The sequence below is a fragment of the Lichenostomus cassidix genome, chromosome 8 (assembly GCF_008360975.1).
Source record: "Lichenostomus cassidix isolate B80296 chromosome 8, HeHo_3.0, whole genome shotgun sequence".
Lineage (NCBI taxonomy): Eukaryota > Metazoa > Chordata > Aves > Passeriformes > Meliphagidae > Lichenostomus > Lichenostomus cassidix.
The window spans coordinates 1,817,313-1,836,651 of NC_139489.1; the positions used below are offsets into that span (position 1 = coordinate 1,817,313).

At 39.6% G+C, this 19,339-nt stretch overlaps 1 protein-coding gene across 3 annotated transcripts; it reads right to left on the reverse strand.

The window, feature by feature from the left end:
• Nucleotides 1-57: 57 nt before the first annotated feature.
• On the reverse strand, nucleotides 58-19,338 carry EFCAB7 (EF-hand calcium binding domain 7). Of its 3 annotated transcripts, XR_014853653.1 has the most exons (15): nucleotides 19,245-19,338; nucleotides 17,023-17,192; nucleotides 14,279-14,490; nucleotides 13,792-13,878; nucleotides 13,178-13,364; nucleotides 12,366-12,493; nucleotides 9,308-9,449; nucleotides 8,696-8,805; nucleotides 8,014-8,171; nucleotides 7,698-7,831; nucleotides 6,097-6,245; nucleotides 4,154-4,363; nucleotides 2,831-2,938; nucleotides 1,055-1,123; nucleotides 58-431 (listed from the first exon to the last, which is right to left on the reverse strand). XR_014853653.1 is itself a non-coding variant. In XM_085067417.1 (14 exons), exons 2-14 carry the CDS (start codon nucleotides 17,189-17,191, stop codon nucleotides 1,115-1,117), a joined length of 1,803 nt encoding a protein of 600 aa, XP_084923543.1. In that variant the 5' UTR covers nucleotide 17,192; nucleotides 19,245-19,338; the 3' UTR covers nucleotides 891-1,114. The 3 variants fall into 3 exon arrangements, 2 of the variants coding, with proteins under 2 accessions (XP_084923543.1, XP_084923542.1); XM_085067417.1 differs by lacking the exon at nucleotides 58-431 and having other exon boundaries at nucleotides 891-1,123; XM_085067416.1 differs by lacking the exons at nucleotides 58-431; nucleotides 1,055-1,123 and adding an exon at nucleotides 1,175-1,784.
• Between the last annotated feature and the right edge of the window lies 1 nt (nucleotide 19,339).

The following is a 19,339-nucleotide window of genomic DNA, read 5'->3' on the forward strand; positions in this document are numbered from 1 at the left end:
GGGTTTGAAATCCCTCCAGGGATAGGGACTCCAGCTGTGAGCAGCTGTGCAATGGATGGACACTTTCTATCAAGAAATTTTCCCTGAGATACAATCTAAACTTTCAGCCTTAAAAAGTGAAACTGGAAAGCTTTTCATTCTCGGTGGTATCTGGATTTGGAGCAAACTGGAAAAGGCTCTGCACACACAACCAAGATCTGTATTCTCACCTCCTCCAGGGCAGGACAGGTGGAGCCTGCCATGGAGAACTTGCCTATATTCCCACTTAAAAAGTCGGATAATTAAACCTTCCTAGCAGCAGGAGGATCAGAAAATAAATGAGGTTCCCTGTGTATTGCTGTGCCATGGTTTTTACCTGCAGCAAACCCAAGTCTTTCCACGTGCAGTGATTTCTCAGCTAAGCCCTTCTTTCAGCTTTAACCTTTCCTTTCCTAAAAGGCAGAGAGAGTTGCATATGAATTCCTGCCACATCTAAAAAAGCTGATTGTACAAACAAAAGAAATGTAAATAATGGACTGCTGACTTTGTAGTGTCTATTCCACACAGAGTGTCTCATTATTAAGGAGCTGGGAATTTCTGATTTACCTACATCTTGCCTGAGGCAGCATTTGCAGAGCTCCGTCAGAGCTAAAAATCACCAAATATTTTTGGGGCCTCGACTTCTTTTAGACAGTTCTGAAAAGGAAAATGACACCTGTGGTACTTGCTAAGGAAAAAGCATGGAAAACTAAAAGTTCACCAGGAATCCTGCCCCAGCACCAACGGCTGCAGTGTGTAAATCAGAGCCCAGCTCTCATTTTGGCACTGACATTTACTTGCCCAGTGTAAGATTACAGCAGAGTAATGGCAGAGAGCAGGAGTTAGGGCAGACAAAAATAGCTTTGCAACACTATTTGCTGCCCTCACACATGAGGTCACATACATTTAATGGCTATTTTAAACTCAAACACTTTTTAAGCATCCAGTGGCCAGGGTAATTTTTTTTTTTTTTTTGCCACATTAACAGATATTTAGAGGATCCAGAAAAACGTAATAAGCTGAATAATTTTAGTACCTCAATGCTGTTTTTCATTGCTGTTGCAGCCTACACTTGGTGTACTTCAGTCTTCTTATCTCAGCTGCCCTGGAAATAATTAATTGCTGTAAATAGTCAAGAGCCCAAGACAAACATTCATTTTCCTTAAATGATGCTATTTCCTTACTGCATATGAAAAGGCAGATTTTATTTTACAGAAAAGAGTATAAAATCAGACAGTAATTATAGAACAAGTCTAAGATGAGGATTATCAGCAAATGACAAAAAAAAGGGAAAGAAACAAATCCTTAAACAGGTGATAAAATAAAATGAGCCTCATCCCTTTATATTTCTCATGTCAAAGCCACAAGAATGTTTAATTAAGAACCCATTCAATAAAGTTTTTCCTCAGTGAGGCAGCTCCAGCCTGTGATGGATCTACAATCCATGGTATGGAAAACAAGAGCATTTTTTAGAGAAGCCAACCTTTATAAAGCCCACTTATATTACAACTGGCAGCTGGATTACTGAACAGCACAAATTTTGATTGTGCCTCAGTGTTTTCATGCCAAGATCATCAAGAAGCATACATATGCCAGTTTTTTGAGGAGGACAAGATGATAAATTGTGTAAAAGCTGCCCAAAGCCATTGCTGGTTCAGTCAGGCTGCTCCCAAGGCCTGGCACTGGAAGGTTTAACACACCAGGGAGTGAACACAGCTGTAAATCCACTCTTCCTGCTCATTCAGAGCCATCACGTGCTGAGAGACCTGGCACAGGAGAGAAAACACAGGTGAAAGAGGGTTCTCTGTATTGGAGAATTGTTTCCCAGTGTGCTGTGCAAGCAAAATGTTCAGGAGTTGCATCACTAAATGATGAGCATTCATCACCTGTGCTGACAGCTGATATTTAAAAATTAGTGTTGAATTTAACAGCAAAATATCCATAAGGACTGAGCCGACAGTTCATACCGAATGAAACCTAAATTCAAATTAAAAACCACCTTACAGGATGAGGCTGTAGATATCTAAAGTGTCAGCAGCAATTTAAATAGGTCCCAGCCCTGCCTGTGTCATGGGACTGCTGTCTTTACAACAGGTTTGAATGAATCAACCCTGGAAAGCTGGGAAATATAACATGGCTTGGATGTTTCTGCTTTTAAACAAAGAGAGTGTACTTTTAGAAAAATAAAAACAGGGAGTTTATTCATAAATAAATGGAGAAAAGCATCATTTGCATTTGTAATGCATTTTCCATCACATTCCATCCCTCAGAAGCCTCATTTGGGATTTTCACTAAAGCCTGCCCAGGTCTGCAGCAGGGCTCAGCAATCAAATTGTCTCCTGGCTAAACAGGATCCCTAAATTAAGTTTAACAAACCTGCAAATCTCACTGTGCACAAGGACTGCAATACATTTATTTCTGTTTCTGATCAGTGCATGTTTGGTCTGTTTCTCACAGGCATCAATATATGGGATTAAAAACTGCTAAGTGAAAAAAAAAACCCCATAGAGCCTTAGAAAAAGATTATTAAAAATATTAGTGAATGGTGCATGTACAGCATGGACAACTGAAACAGGCCCACGTATGAAAAAGTGAGATTTATGGAGTTTTACAGCAAACTGCACAGGGAAACAGGGATCCATCAAACACATGTTCAGCTCTGAAATATCAGGAACTGCATCTGATCTGTTCTGTCAGAAGATGCCACTCTCCACGTGCTCATTGTCATGATAAAAGACTTCAAAAGGAAATATAAAGATGTTACATGATGTTCTTTTTGCTTAAAGTTGGCTGAGCAATAAAAAAACCTTACCATCATGGACTTTGGAGCCACTTCCACAGCAAAAACTGTCAGTCCTCTATTATTTAGGCAGTTCTTACTCTGTTCATTGTTGACATGAATAATCACTTTGCTTTCAGACTGAAAGTGAAAAAACATGAAGGAACCAATTAGACTTTACTGGTGAAGTGTTCTTTCTGTAACAGCTGCACATTCCTTGGACTTCCTCTGACTCCTTTGTTTCTGTTTCTACAGGATAGATATGCTTTAAGGATACTCTCCAAAGAGTAACAGTTTCAAATGTATCTTAGCACCACATTCAAGAGAAAAAGTCATTTAAGACTCTTTGAAACAACAGGAGGACTTGTGAAGATACAATTAGACCTTGTTGAACCTCCCAGCCTGTCCAGACCCCCCTGTGGAGACTCAGCATTCCCACCCAGCTCTGGGATATCTGCACACCAAACCCTACTGGGATAAACAGATTGGCAGTGATGTGAGGCAGAGAACATCCAGTTGTCTCAGTGCAGTCCTGATCTTCTCTCACATATCCCCAAATGTATAAATAACTCTGCAATATCCACCCTAAAGGGCGAAGTGCAAAGCCGAATCCAGAGTTCCAGGAGCCTCAGCATCCAGTCCTAATCTTAGTGCCCCAACCCACCCCCTTTTGCATGGCTGAGCATTTAAAAATATCTTTAAAAAGATCTTGCTGTGATCTTTTGAGATTTAAAGCATCTGAAGTTTAACATCTTACTGGGCTGGGTACACAGCTCCTGGTATTACTGACACTGAGAGGGAACAGCAAGCTCACTGTCATCTGTGGAAAAAGGGTTAAAATCTCTGCTTCTCACCTTGGATTTACAACTCCTAGCTTGAATTATTAATAAAATACACCTGGAAGAATAACCAGCTAAAAACTCATCTATAACACACTCCTAAAAATCACTGCTCTTTGACTTTCTTATGGACACTGAAAACACTCAGCAGTGTCAATGCTGTGATCTTTGCTCTTGCTCTAATTGCATTTCCTGCTGTTAGTGTTCAGTTTTCTCATATGATGATTATATTGTGTTAAAGTATTGAAACACTGGAATGGGAACACACAAATATTCAGATTCTATATGGTCCTTAGAACTGCCTGGCTCATGATAATAATCTTTCCCTTCCAAGAACACTGATCCAGGCTCTTTAGAAGTCACAAGAAGCACATCAGGCAGTGTTTTTTTTTTTAATGAAACAAGCACAGAAACCTGATTTCAGGAAAAGTAATGCTGAAATATGACATAAGGAGGGAGGAAGAATAACAACAGCAGACATGAACACAAGGTATCTTACGGAGGTCTCAGGCCATACCTTGTTTTCAATCACAGAGGTGATTCTGCTGCCTGATCTGTAGGTGTGGATGATGATGTTCTCAGAGCCATCCAGCACTTTGGCCTCTCCTTTCTGCACCACAGCCCTGCAGACAGCCCTGCTGAGCTGGGAGCCTCCTGCCTCCAGGGAAACAGCTTTCATTCTGGGTTTGCACCTCTCTGCACAGACATCAATGACAAAGGGACAGGCCTGCAGGGAAAACAGGTGTTTCAGCATCACTTGAGCTGCAGTTTTTCCCCTCAGATTTTCCCCAACAGCTCCCAAGTGATTTCATATCTGAACTAGAATTACCCAGACACAAATATTTCCCTGAATATTAAATATTCCAAACCTGAGAGCTGTGGCAATCTTTTACACCAAATGAAAGCTCAGGACAATTGACATTTTTCATGCCATTCACAGGACACTTGACATACAGTTCAACACAGCAAAACGTCCAGGAATTAAGGTGAAATATGAATGCATCCCAAAGTCTGAAACAAACATGTCTCCTTCAGCTGTCACACTCTTGCTGTTTGTGCCACTTCCCTCGGATTTAACACCTCTACAATGTTGCATTGAGCACTCTGGGGGTATCTTGGCTACATTTTATTCCTAGTGTAACAATCAGGGCTTTGCATTTTCGTGGATTCAGTCACAGCACCTCAGTTCCTTCCTGAAGGCTGTTGGAATCCATCAGGATTTCTCAAGTTCTGTCTCAGTACTCCCAAAATCTTAAATTATTTAAAATCGAGGCATGAAAGAGTTAAGTGAGAGACACAAGTTAACTGCTGGGGATTTTTAGGTTAATTACTGGAGCATTTGGAGAGCTCTGCTGTCCTTTGGAAAGGCTGCAGCCAGAAACCACAGCTGGAAAAAGGCACAAAACACCTTCCTGGAATTCCTAACTGGAGAAAAACCTCCCTAAAATGCTCTTTCTTGGAGGATGGCTCTCTCTTGTGGCTGAAATGCAGAAAAACAGCCTTGCAGAGGCTCTGCCAACCCCAGCTCAGAGGAAAAGGAGAAACTGCTCATCCTTAAATCCTCACCATGATCCCAAGATTTTCACTGAGGGACAACTCATATCTCTCATATTGATTATTTTTTAGGTCTTCATGTATTTTATATAGTGACTACACTGACCTGTTTAAAGAAGTTAAATAATGTTATCAGATTGTGATCCTAAAGATCAGCTTTTCCTGGGAACTAAATGATTTAATTATCTGCATATTTAATGCTTTCATTTTTCATAATTTTTCCTCTTCATTAAAGAGGTGTTCTTTCTTTACAGAGAACTATTAACATCAGAAGTAACACTACTTCTAGAAAAATAAACTAATTAAATTATTTTTTAAAAAATTTGTAAGTGCACAGAAAGATCAGAGAAATCATCTCTGGTCATGTAAAGTAAACTGCGTGTGACCCAAACCCAAAAATTTAAATTAAGCATTAAAATTTTGTGTTGAACACCTTCAGACACTGTTGTGAAAGGCAACAATAACAGAAATAGTTATACCTGGAAACTAGGAATTCTGAATTGTGGAAAAAAAATATCCTTATCCATTTCTGCTGTGGTTTGGGCCAGAAAAGTGACTTTTTTTAAGGAGAGCAAGTCCTGTATTTTCTAAATTTGCTGCCAGGTCACAGCTTACCATCCTCATCTTCCCATCACTCTCCACCAGCAGAGTGCATGGATTCCTTCAACAGATACAATCCCAAATTCCTTCCTCTACAACCCCACAAAGTCCTGGCTTTCTCTAAAGCAAAAGGAAAATTTCCTCTTTCAGGGATCCAAGTGCTATCCTAAGAAACAGGACAATGAAAGTGGCAGAGCAAGCTCTGGATGTTTGGAGTGAATCCCTGTCCAGCTGCAATCAGTTTGTGGCAGACACAGAGTGCAGCAGTTAAACTGTGCAGTGATTTTTGCTCTGTGGCTCTCCTACCTCTGTCATTTCCAAGGCTTTGTTGTAGCCCAGGGACAGCAAAGTGACCCAAAGGTCCCAAGGATCCCCATCGCGGTCATTGGCTTCCATCAGGTTCAAATCCATAAATCCTTGTCTTGTCAGCTCGTTCTTCTTCATCTCAAAATTCTCTGTTTTGAAGGAATAAAAAGTAGTACTTAAATGTCTCCTCTCTCTGCAAACATCTTTATCTTTCCAAAGGTAAAATCTCACTCCTGCTAACAAGATTTAAAAGATGGAGCCAACTTGCAGCCTGAGGATTTCCAATATTGTTTGGGAAAGAATGTCCTTGAGCAGGCATGTGCTGTTTGCAGAGCTCCCCTGTGGATTTGGGATAATGCCTACAAACAGCTGCACCCTTGGATAATCCACAAAAGGGTGAGATTTCAAAACAAAAAAGAGTTCATATTGTTGTTTTTTTTCCCCTAAAAGTTCATGGTTGGGCTTTGCAGAATGGGATATTTTAGGAATGGGAAATGAAAGTCAGCTGGAGCCAGCACCTTCAAGTGCTTCAGGTCCTTGGTACAGAAATGATTTACTTAGTTCCTAAAAAGCAATAAAATTCCAGTAATCCTAACACCCCTCTCTAGAGAGAATATCATAGATCGACCACTCGAATGTCAGCAAACACATAATTGAAATGTCCTCGTGTCAGGCGCTTTTAAAAATGGTTTTCTCATCTTCATAACAATGCTAAATCTTTACTATATATTATTAAAAAGGGATTAGCAATTTAATAAATCTATCCAAGGGTACAGATGCTGTAATGAATGGCTTGAACTTTGGTGTCAAGATTGATGATATTCATGTGAACCCTTGCACTGATTGATGACCTGGTAAAACATTCCCCATCTTCTCCTCTTTCCTCTCTTATTTATTCACACATTTCCACCCCTCCTGCTTGGGTGGAGATCAGAGGCATCACCCTGACAAAGCCATCAAGTGTGGAAAAGCACATCCAGGCACGAAACAGAGGAGAAATTCAGTTACAGAAAAGTATTTTGTAGGAGTTTTCCATCAGTTGGGAAAAATTCTGATACCTCAGGGTGTTTTGGGGAGAGATCATCAGTAGGGCTTGACAGATCTGAATTATTTTGGCCAATGTGCCACAACCTCCAAAGGAATTATGGCAAACATGACATGGGTGTTATACAGTGAGACACTGGCAACCCACAGAAACTCTGGATGTCATTTTGTAGCATCAGATGCACACTAATTAAATGTCCCTCTCCACACTTTGTGAGGTATAAAAGCAGCACCAGCCCAGTCTGCACAAAGGAGATTGATTAAACAAATACCTGTGACAGTTTCATTCCCCACATGATCCAGGATTAGAAAACCCTGTCGGTTTTGGCAGCTACAAAACAATTAGGAATGGGAAGAATTTTCTCAGCAGAAGGTCAGTGGCACACACACCAGAATGAAGCAAAACAGAGGACAGGAGACTGGAAAAAAAGAAAAATAAAGGGGGAAGAGAACAATATCTACACATGTTCTTGAAATAGGCTACAGAATACCCAGTTCTACCCAGCTTGGAAGTTAACTGAGAGCCCTAATTAGCTGTGCCACAGTAATGAACTTACCCTTGCACACAGCCCAGGCTTCCTGATCACACTTCTCCCCACTAGTCCTCAGCTCAAAGAAGTTGTATTCCTCCAGGCTCAGGAGGCCATTCCCATCCAAATCAATCGTCTCAAATATATCCAACAAAGCAGCTCTGAGGGATGAAAAAGGCCAAATTATTTCTAAAGGCTTCCATTTCCTTCACTGCCTCATAATATTGTCAAGAACTGTTCAGTCTGTTTGAGAATATTGTGTACAAACAGTGCTTGAGGAGCACACAGACTGAAAAAGCCACATTTTATAGAGAGCTCACCATTTTTTGGGAATAAAACTCACTGGAATTCTTTGGTGAGAGCCAACTCTCCATCTTCATCTCTCCACACCAGTTTGGCTTCCCCAGTAATTTGGGTTTTTACCTTCCTCAGCCTACAGCCAGTTGTGAAAGGGAGCAGCCAGTAAACCCCAGATCCAAGCTCCCCTTTCCATCCAAACATCTGCACTTAAAGGAAGACAGAAACGTTGGTAAATCCTTTCCCAAACAATGACTTTATTGCCAGTAATATTTATATCAAAATTATTAATTACTTGAAAACACTCGGAATGCCTGGTTATCTCCTTTTAAAAAATATTGGCTGTGTGATGTCATGTTAAAGACACAAAAATAGTGACTCTCTTAGAATAAAAGTTAGAAAAACATACAGGACAGAGATGAGGGAAGAAAGGGAAATGAGCTAATGATGCCTCATTTCTGCCACAGGATAAGAATATTCTGTGCACCAGGAAGTTCAAAATTATATATGGCAAGGAGAAAGAAAATTAAAGGAAAGTGAAACAAATTCTGCCTTGGAAATGTTTGTGTTTGAAGGTGCAGGAATACAAGTGAGTTACTACAGAGTAGCTGTAAATATACCCAGTGACTCAACAATATTGGGGACAGCTGGAATTCCTTCCAAACACATGGAATTCACCCCTCCAGCATTAACACACACTAAAAAATAACCAAAAAAAAATCTCTAACCTCTTTATTTTGGAGTTCAGTAAAGCTCACAAGCTGTAGGTTCTCTTGGGTTTCATTTTCCTTCAGAATAAACAAAGCTGTATCCACTGACAACCAGCGACAAGATTTTCCTAAAAAGACAAATATTCCCCAAAAATGCTTAATAACGACACAAAACCATTTTCCTTTGCATCTCAGAGTATTCCCATGCTATTTATAATATTGATCCCTGCTGATGTAAAATGGAAAAAAGAATCTGTTCTATGCTATTGGGATTTCCTTCCTGTTTAGGTCAAGCAGATAAATTGTATCAAGCTTTGAGATTGTTTTACAGATAATGATTAGTATTAATAATGTTATCATTAAAAACTATTGATAAAGTAATTCCATCATTAAGAGTCAAGAATAACAAGGAATGGTTACACTCCACAAAAATTTGTTTAAAAGAAAACCAGCCCAGATGACTTTAAAACAACTTTGGGGTCTCAAGGCTCCTGTTTTATGGGATTAAAAAGGGAACAATCTACTTGGGGAAAAAAATAATTCCAGTGTAGCACCTGGATGAAGCCCCTTGGTCAATCACCAAGCCACCACCTCTGTTTTTAAGAGGAAAAAGAAATAAAAATCACTCACCTTCCACCTGGGGAATATTTAAAGGTTTGATGGTGATGCAAACTGCAGATCTTTGAGGTAAGTGCAGCCTGTACTTGTGACTGATGATTTCTCCATCTTCTTCCAAGTAGAAGCATCCTTTGGATTGTGCACATTGCCAGTCCTGGAAACCAAGCAAATATTAGGTGTTTTCTTCCTTTTGGATGAAGATAAAAGTGCCTTCTCTGAAATATTAATTAATTTGATTATTTAATAATTCCTGGATAAAACACATCACAAGATACAGCACTAATATACTTTTAATTAAAAAAAATCTCAAATAGTCCTTTTGTAGTCAATTTTTGCAAATTAACATTGCTTCACTTGTGAAAATGCTTGAAAAACACATAGATTATCCCAATGCTCCAATAGTTGAAAATGAAATTGGAATTGCCATGAAGATTCTGCTAATCATATTTGCAAACAGCTGACAGCACGGAGTGATTTAAATACAAACATTATATACTTTGCAACTCACTTTCTGCTGTTCTTTGGAGGTTTGGAATTAAGGAAAAAAAAGATTTTTCTAAAGTTCTAAAATACTTTAAAAGTAAATATAGCTCCTCAGAGAACAAGCAGTGGAAAGGACAAAGATTAATTCTTTCAAATCAAGTGGGATGTCCAATCCCTGGCAGACTCTGCTAGCCAAGTTCCTCCCCTCCTATAATCTCCCATAATCTTTTCACTGTGGACTCAACCTGCTGGAGGTTTTAGGGATAATCCTGGTGGAACTGCAGCTACTTCTGCACCATGGAGCCAAAAATCAGCCCCTGGCCACCTTTTATGGAGAAGAATAAACCTAATTAACAAAGCCGCCCAATAGTGTTATATTCATCTTTGTATATGAGAATGGATTTGTAGTGACAGCAAAAGCAAAAGGGGATCAATCATAACAAATAATTAGGAAAGAAGGGAACAGAGAAAACATTCCTGGCACTTAATGGTGAGGGTTAAATATGGAGCAACAGGTGGGGTTGTGTCAGTCAAAAAGTGGATAATGGGAGCTGGGATTAACAGGGGGGTCAGCATGAGCAGTGACAGAATTCCAACAGGCAATTCAGCCTCTTGGATCATTCCCACTGCTATTCCTAAACTGTTTATTCCAACATTTCCATGACTCCTTTATGAGATTTTAAAAATTGAGGGTTTTTTTCTTTAAACTTGACTCGTCTAAAATAATTGGTTGTTTGCTTCAAGTTTAATACCTGCCAAAACTGTTGGACAAAAACTTTATCCAATTATTTAGGAAATCAAAAAATATTCCTATTGTTTAGGAAATCAAATGCTGTCATTCTGGCACAGAGCAAAAGGTGGTGCTAGAAGTCCTAAATTATCGAATTCCAAACAGGGATGTAAACTGGGAAAGCTAAAAGAGGATTTTCTGGTTTGATTTTCCTTTGTCACTTCAAAGCAGAACAGAAGTCAAATAATAGCTGAAGTGGGAAATGTTTGAGTTAGGAATGTTAATTGGAAAGAGATGTGAGGCACTACCTGCTGCTGCCTCTGCAATTTAAGTTGATATTGAAAATATCCACACATTAATGCATCATTCCTAATAAAATGCAATGTTTGTGAGAGGAATTTTCTAAGGGTTTTTAAATGTAGACATTCACCATGTTTTGATTTCTGCTGTTTTCTTCTGTTAGAAATGTAAAGTTCACATTGGTCCAAACCCCTGCTGGCAATATTTTCTTATTTATACAAAAAGACAAGTGAAGAGCAAAAAAAAAAAACCTAAAAAACATTTTTCAATATAAGGAAGAAGAACTTTTGGGTGCTAGATTTTGATTCATTGGTTCTGGCAGAGTTTGTATTGTGTAAAATAAAGTTAAAAAATAAAGTTAAAAATCTAATATATCTACTTACACCTTTGCATGTTTATTGATTGATTTCAGTTTTTGGATGATGCCAATCAATACTAATCAATATCTGCAGCTGCTGTGTTTTCAGGCAGTTCTTCCTGGCTTGTACAAAGAAAAAAGAATCCAATCTTGGCTACATGTCTGCTGCTTTTATACACTACACATCATGTTTGAACAAGGTGAGATTGCAGGTTAAATTGCATGGAGGTCCAGATACCTAAACAGACTGCAAAAAATCCCTGGGAGATTCAGTTTTGAAATTTTAATATAGAACAAATGTCACTGTATAGCAATGGGGAAGATATAAAGGACTTCAGAGTTCAATAACAAATCCAGAGTTGTTATTTGAAACAAAAATGCAGCTCCTGAGGACAATCAGTTCAGTTTTCCAGCAGCAGTTACACTGTGTGGTCATAACCATTTTTTCCCTTTTATACAGGAGTCTCCAGGTGCACATTTTTAATGTATCCCAGCAGTTTCCAGTTAATGTTTTATATTTCTACAGCTATTATTTTCTGTTAAAAGAAAACTAGTAAAGGTTCAGTCAAGAAAGGGAAAACAAAGGGAAAAAGATCAATATTAACACTCTACAAATATTGACTTAGCAAAGTGACTTTGTTGTCTCTCTCCCCCAGGAATTTATATTGAATGAGTGATTTATTCAAAAGAAAATACTGATAGAACATATTAGTCTAACTAAAAATCAATATTTTCAGGTTACAGCATATATTTACCAAGCAGTGCCCAAGAAACTGAATATGCTTACAAATCTGTTATTTATTTCCAATTACCTTTCATGCAAAGGTTTATGATACACAATCTTTCAGACTACTTAAGCATTTAAAGTTCTCACCAACCTAATCAATTATTAAATTTTAAATTTCTCAAGAAGTCATTAAATGTTTTCTCCAACAGTGGTTTCATTTATAAAAAACCACATTTTGTTCCGTGAAACCTTCACACCTGAAAAATTATTTCCAATAACTTGTTGTCAGCAAAACCAACAGTATATAAAAATGTTACTAATAATACGTATCAAGAAAGCCCTCAGTAGTTTATAGCTGCCCTTGACAAACTATTAATAAAACATAAGACACCATTTTTCTCTGATTTTTAGCTTGTTTAAAATGCAATACCACACGTGCCTAGAGGAAAACCCCATCATTTCAGGGTGATACCTTCATTGTGTCAGGCTCAATAATTAGCTTTGTGCTCCTGCTGCTGCTGGAACCCACAGTGACAGTGGTGGAGGTGGAAGCTTTGCCACTTGCAGCTGATGAGGGTCTTGAAGGAGCTCTGCTGTCACCTGTAAACAGAGATATTTAATTACAACTACATTATTTCAACCACTGTTTAGCATAAATCTTGCATTTAGAAGCACTAAGAAAACTGCATGACAAGAACTTCAATCAGAGAATTTCCCTTCATTGCTGTTGTGTCATTTTTGCACTTCTTTGGTATTGCCCAGATTTGAAGTGACTTGAAACAGCACAAACTACATCCCAAGATTTCATGTTTGGTGACTCTGTAGTCTGTTCCCTGTGGACTTTTTCCAGTTTGGGAAGGTTTTTAATTATCTCTGTAACTTCAGGAAGGAGCCTAAACTCTCCTATTGATTGTGCTTGAGAAGCAGCCTCAATAATTGAAACAAAACACACAGCTTTTTGAGAAATGTTTGAGTTTTCATCTCTGATCTGGGAAGGAAATAAATTTATTGCAACACCTGAGCATTGACTTTCTGTCTTCCCTTTGGATTGTGTCACATGGCAGTCAACAAAATCCACCCTTAGGAGTTTGAGAACTTCACAGATGCAGTTCAATACCTGAACATATTTTACTGACACATCGATGTGATTACCACAGTAGAAATTATATTAATCAATAAAATCCTCACTAATCTGAGAAAAACGAAACAAAAACTCAACTGCTCACTGAGCCAGAGCTTCATCTCCAACAGAAAGAAAACATAAAATAGATGAACTACAAATACCTTTAGGCAGTTTGTGATCAGATTTGCTGGAGTTCCTCGGGGATGGTTTGGGCACTGGTTTTCCCCCTTCAGAGGAATTTTCAGTTTGATTCCCAAACTGCTGCTGCCTCATTCGAGGGTCAACTGCCAGTCTGTCCCTGGCAGCCTTGCAGCACTGCTCACTGGTGCTCAGGTACAGCTCACAGAACTTGAGAAAATGAAAGAATATTTCACTCACCAGGTTATCTTATGGTTTTAAGGAGTAAAATGTGGCAAATTAGCAAGGCAAGGACAGGTGAGGAGATGGAATGTATTTCCTCTTCAAGCCCAATATTAATTTTAATTTTCATTAATCAAAATAACCACTCAAGCAACACAGTAAAATGGAGCCATGACTCAACAAGGAGATCCAAATATTGAATAAAAATTGTGACTTTCAACTCTTTCTTTCTAGATATTTGAAGACTGATTTTTAACACAGGATTCTTACCAGTTTTCCTCCTATAACACTACATTTATGCACAAATCTTTGTGGGCTGTTTATTCAGTCCAAAATTTAGGATATCCTGGGCTAAGGTCATCACTAATGCTCATATTGTCAATAACACAAGAACAAATATCACTCTTGGCCATACCTTGTTGTAGTCAAGTTTGCCACTGCAGTTAAAATCAGTTTGTTTAGTGATGGTGGTCACTTCCTCCCAGGTCATTTTATCACCTCTCTGCAATAAAAAATCAGCTCAGTTTGGGTTCCTAAATAAGAATGCTGTTCACCTACAGTGCAAATTTAATGAACAAAGATTCTTTTAATATTCTTTCAAGGAATCTTACCTTGCAATAGATTTAAATGAATTTGGATTTGAATCACGAAAACAGAGGTCAACATCATAAAAAATACATCCTTAAAATGCTACTAAATACTGAAGAGATAAATTGTACCAGTTTATGCAATTTTGTGGTGTCTTCTGGAAACCCACCATGAACGACACTTCAGTTCCAGAACATCATCCATAAACTTGGGAATCCCAGCTCTCAGTCATTCTTGCCTATCTTGTTTTATCATCTAATTTCCAAAATCTCTACTAATTAAAGATGGATGATTAAGATTCTACTGATACTTACAGTTGTAAGAATTTTGTAAAGTTCATCATGTAGAATATATCCAGCCTTATCTGTGTCTATTTTTCCAAATGCTTCAAGCAGTTCACTTTTTGTAGCTGGCTTTTCTTTTTTTAAAATAGCACAAAAATCATCAAAATTCAGTGAAGTTGTTTGTGAAGTCCAGTATTTATTAATGGTCTTTTGAGAAGGATTCCTTCCAGCCTGTTGAAGTACTGAACAATAAAACACAATATTAAATATATATTCCAGCTTTTAGGAAAGGTGTTTTCTCAAGATATTCTTGAATCACTTTCCATGTTCAGACTTTTCTTTTAGGCCAAACTACTCCAAGGGAAAAGTGGGTCTGAAGGATAGTTTTGGTTATAACCTTAATCAAAATATCCATGAACCTAAAGACAGCCTCAAGCATAAAATTCAGCCTATATCCAGTGTCTTAATATCAAAAAGATACTATTTTCAACAAATGAAAAAAAGATGATCAACATCATCTTTGCACTTACTTTGCCAAGAACTGAGATCCAGAGTAGAATTTATCTGAGACAATATTTTGTGTCACACCTGTAGATTTGAATGTATCAATTCAAATTACACAACATGAATTTTGAACCAAAAATGGTACCACCAGACATAAATTCAGGCCAACAGCCAATGCCACACATGTAACAGTGCTATGGATGTTGCAACTGGCATTCTCCAAAATGAATTTGCTGCATCTGCTTCGCCTCTTCAAGGCTTTTACTGAAAACACCCTTTCAGCAGTTTGCACTGTGATGAAGGTATTATGTTAAATGGAAATTAAATCCAAATGCACAGTCTATCTGAAATTAGAGAGATGCTTTTCTCTCTTCCCAAATCATCAAGTGTTTTAGGGAAGCACAAGAGATCCTTCATCTCTACCTGGGCTGGCATTTGATTTGGAGCCAGCTGAGCAGTGACCAAGGCTGTGCTGGGAACTGCTCAGGAGCAGCTGTGAAATGAGCTGGTGGCATTGTGACAATGCTCTGTGGGCAACTGTGTCACCAGCAAAGCAAACCAGCCCCAGGCTCCTTTGCTGTTAATCTCTGCCTCAATGCCAAGGACTAAATATAGATTTGTGCTCTGTCACCTCTGCTGGAGGAGCCAGGGGAGCAGAGCAGAGCTCACATCTTTATCTGAGCCCATGCCTGGGCATGGAGCAATGGTTTGGGGACTTCAAGGGCAGCCAGGGAAGGGCAGTGACCCTCTGGGATTGTTTCCATGGATAGCAGAGTTCCCTGGAATGTCAATGCATCACATTATTATATTGAACAAAGTATCCTTCAAATATACAATCCTGTATTTTTGTCTCTCCAGGGAGATCAGCACTTGCCCTTCCCTACACACCTCCCCATTTGTGAAAGTTCAGTCAGACTGCACCTTTTATTTCTATTTCTTGATGGTCTGATTCCGCTAAACCACTTCAGTAATGTTACAACAGACAGGAAATGAAGTTACTACTCGTCAATAAGCAAAACTCCTACAAATAAAATTTCCCAGGGCCAATCTCTCAGGGAGCACTTTAGTTTAGAATATCAGCCAAACCTCATGAAGCAAGAAATGCTTAAACATTGGCACCACTCATTTGAGAAATGCCAAAATTTACTTAAGATGAAATATAAGTCTTTAACTCTCAATGCTTACGAATATCTCTGAAAAGACTGGGAATCTAAGCAACTAATTGCCCTCTCTAAGTTGACCTTGAAAGCAAAATGCCTGAACATTTGCTGTGTAGCCAAGTGGCATATGGATAGAGATGAAAGCCAAAGCATTTATTAAAGAGATGACATTTGTTCACACCACCCCTCTGTTAAAGTCCAGGTTATCCAAAACTATCATTAGGATGTTATAAAGGCCCTTTTATTGCAGCTGGGAAAGCCTGGAGAGCAGCAAGTCGCAAGCTGTAGGAATGTGCTTGCTAATGGGTAGAATTTCATGTACTGGGGTAGGGAAAGAAGCTAAAATCAGTGTAACAGAGAAGTGCATTCAGCTTTTACAGTGGTGGTTTCCACGAAAAACCTTTCAATAGAGAACAAAAATGCTTTAATGAAAAAAAAAAAAAACCACCACCAAAGCAGAGCACACAATCCTACAGCTCCAAGACAGAGCAAAGTTGGAATTGTGTTTGCTTGAGAAATTTTATCTTGGGGTAGTGAAACTTCTTTCAAAATTCAAGCTTACCTCATTCCTTCCTTATCTTACTTGGTCACTGAGATGTATTATAAAGAAACCAGCTTCCATTTTGCAGGTAAATTTTCCTCAATTCTCTTTGAAATTCCCTAAGTTTTCCAAACAAAGCCCCACAGCTTTCAGTATCTACCAACACCCTTATTTAGTGCAGCCAGAGAAGTCAGAGATTTTTTTCCCTCTTGTACTGCTGACAACATTACCTATATAGTCTGAAAAATGAGAACTTTTGATTCCAGTTGATGTAATTTGGTATTTGAAAAAAAGAGTAAGAATTCTCATGGAACACCAGTTATGGTGATTTTCCTGTGCCAGGGCAATGGCCCAGTATAAACTGAACTGAGACCTCACATACTGGTGATTTACAGAAAAAAAGCTCTGTCAGGTATTCCCACTTCCAGCAGGCATCCAAAACTACTCTAAATTCCTTAAAACAGTTTCTGAGTTTCTGCACTGGGATACTCTCACTGCTGAACTGCTGGCAAACTCCTCACTCTAATCACCACATGCAACAATTGTAGGGAAAAAGAGGAAATCCTTACCTAAACTCAGTTGTTCCTTTGATTTAATATTTTCCAAACTGCTTTTCAGGACAGTCAGATAAGCTGCTCTGCAGTTCATGTAAAATGTGGCTTCTTCTGCATGCTGGGACTTCTCTCCGTGGGAATTTTCTGAGTGCATGGCTTTCTGATTCCTGGGACTGCTGGCCATCCTGTGAAGGACACAATTCCAGTTAGAGTTTGTAACTGTCTTACTAATGACTCTGTTTGTCCTCTGAAACACAGACCAGCTCCAATTATCCAAACATCTAGGTAATATCCTTTCTATCCTCTAAATCTGGGATGGGAATAATTATCTACACTTGCAGGTAAGCACCATGAGATCTACAAACAGAAATAGCTTGAGCTCTACTTATTCTTCACAAGTCATCCTTCACTGGCAGTAAAAAGTTTAATTTCACTGTTTTTTATTTAATTTCAGACATTTGATATTACATATACTATCTCCTATATATTACATAATATAAATATTATATAATAATTATTTTTGAAAGTATACAACCCCATTTTCATATTATCTGTGAAACAAGGCTTTGCTATCCATGTTTTCTGTTTTCACAGTTATAACTCAACAAAACATATGGATAATAGTAAAACTGATCAAAATTGTAACCTTTAATCCTTAATACATGCCAAGCAAAGCATAGAATCTGATTTCTAAGAGTTACCTATATATAAATAATATAAATTAATGTGCATAAAACTTTGAGCAACTCGGTCCTTTTAAATCCAAGACCCATATAACTATAAATTAATGGAAAAAAACAGAAACACGTCTTTTTCACAGAGGGACACTAAATCCTGCTGTGCTGTTGCTCTAACAGCCTCTTGTATTATTTTACCCAGCGTTGACTTCAGGAAATATATTCCAGTATAATAAATAGAATATCTCAAGTTCAGCAACAAGACAACGCCATCCCAGGGTCCCCTTCAGGACTCATTGGATTTTTACCCAGGAGGTCCCAATCACTGGCACCTTGTTGAGTTATACAGGTTTTTACACTTGGGAAAGGCAGATAATAATCTCTTCTCAAGGATGAAGTACCCAATTTGTAACACCCTGACACTTTAATATTGCACAGGCACCAGAAGGAGCCCACAGGGAGCCCCTGACACAGCCTGGCTCCTGCAAACGGGTGTCACTATAATTAAGCACCAGTGTAACCCACGTGGAATGGAACTGGGGCTAATGGCAAGGAGGAAGAGAAGAACAAATGTTAATTTTCCAGTAACCAGTTTATAAAATGTGAACTCTTGTTTGTACTCCTTGGACTCCCCATTACTGAGGTATTTCTTATGTGGGCCAGGAGGTGCTGCCAGTCCATTGCTGGGAAATCCAGTGAGCAATGGCTTAGTGACAGCACTGCCAGCAGCCCCATGGCTTAGGCTGGGACATTTTACTGGATAAATGACACTTTAGAAAAATAGACAGAGGGAAGCAATCCTGCCAGGGCTTCCAAACTGGGAGAGGGTAGGTTTAAGCTAGAGATTGGCAAGAAATTGTTCCCTGTGAGGGTGGGGAGGGCTGGGATGGAATTCCCAGAGAAGCTGTGGCTGCCCCTGGATGCCTGGAATGTCCAAGGCAGGTTGGACAGCGCTTGGAGCAGCCTGGGACAGTGGAAGGTGTGGATCCGTTTTAAGATCCCTTCCAAGCCAAACCACTGTCAGATTCTGATCCCAGAGCAATCAGTGCCACATCCAGTCCTTCCCTGGACACCTGCAGGGATGGTGACTGCACCACCGCCCTGGGCAGCTCCTGCCAATGCTTGACCACCCTTTCCGTGAAGAAATTCCTCCTGATATCCAAAGTCAGACCTCCCACTCCAGGACTGACCCTCATATATCCGAGCCTCACCCACACAGAGCCCACATTCCCACAGGGAAGCTTCGCCCTGCTCCGGCCTCGTTCCTGAAGCGAGGAAACTCTTCCCACATGGATCACCCCGCTGGGCGCAGGGGACCTCCAAAGCTACATTTGCCACTCACCGAAAACAAAAAAATTACAATCCCTTTCCCTCAGCCCTGAGGGGAATCAACCTTTCCTCCTTCCCTCCTTCAGCCCTGCTCGGCAGTCCCTGAGGGAAATCAACCTTTCCTCCTTCCCTCCCTCAGCCCTGCTCGGCAGTCCCTGAGGGACTCCTGAGGCGCATTTGGCCGCCCCGACCGCCCAGCCCGAACCGCCCCGGCCCGATCCCGGCTCCTACCGCGCACAGCGGGGCCCGGCGAGCCCGCACCGACACCGGTCTCGATCTCGATCTCGGCCCCTGTCCCGCTCTCGGCCCCGAGGATCTCGGTCTCG

Bases quoted from the DNA above. Each gene is read 5' to 3' on its own strand.
- EFCAB7 (XM_085067416.1), bottom strand. From the start codon at position 17,191: ATGGCCAGCAGTCCCAGGAATCAGAAAGCCATGCACTCAGAAAATTCC. The intron at 8,806-9,307 runs GTGAGTGATTTT...TTGTCTTTTTAG, and splicing joins AAATATTCCCCAGGTGGAAG to GAAAATCTTGTCGCTGGTTG. The intron at 6,246-7,697 runs GTAAGTTCATTA...CCTTCAAAACAG, and splicing joins AGCCTGGGCTGTGTGCAAGG to AGAATTTTGAGATGAAGAAG.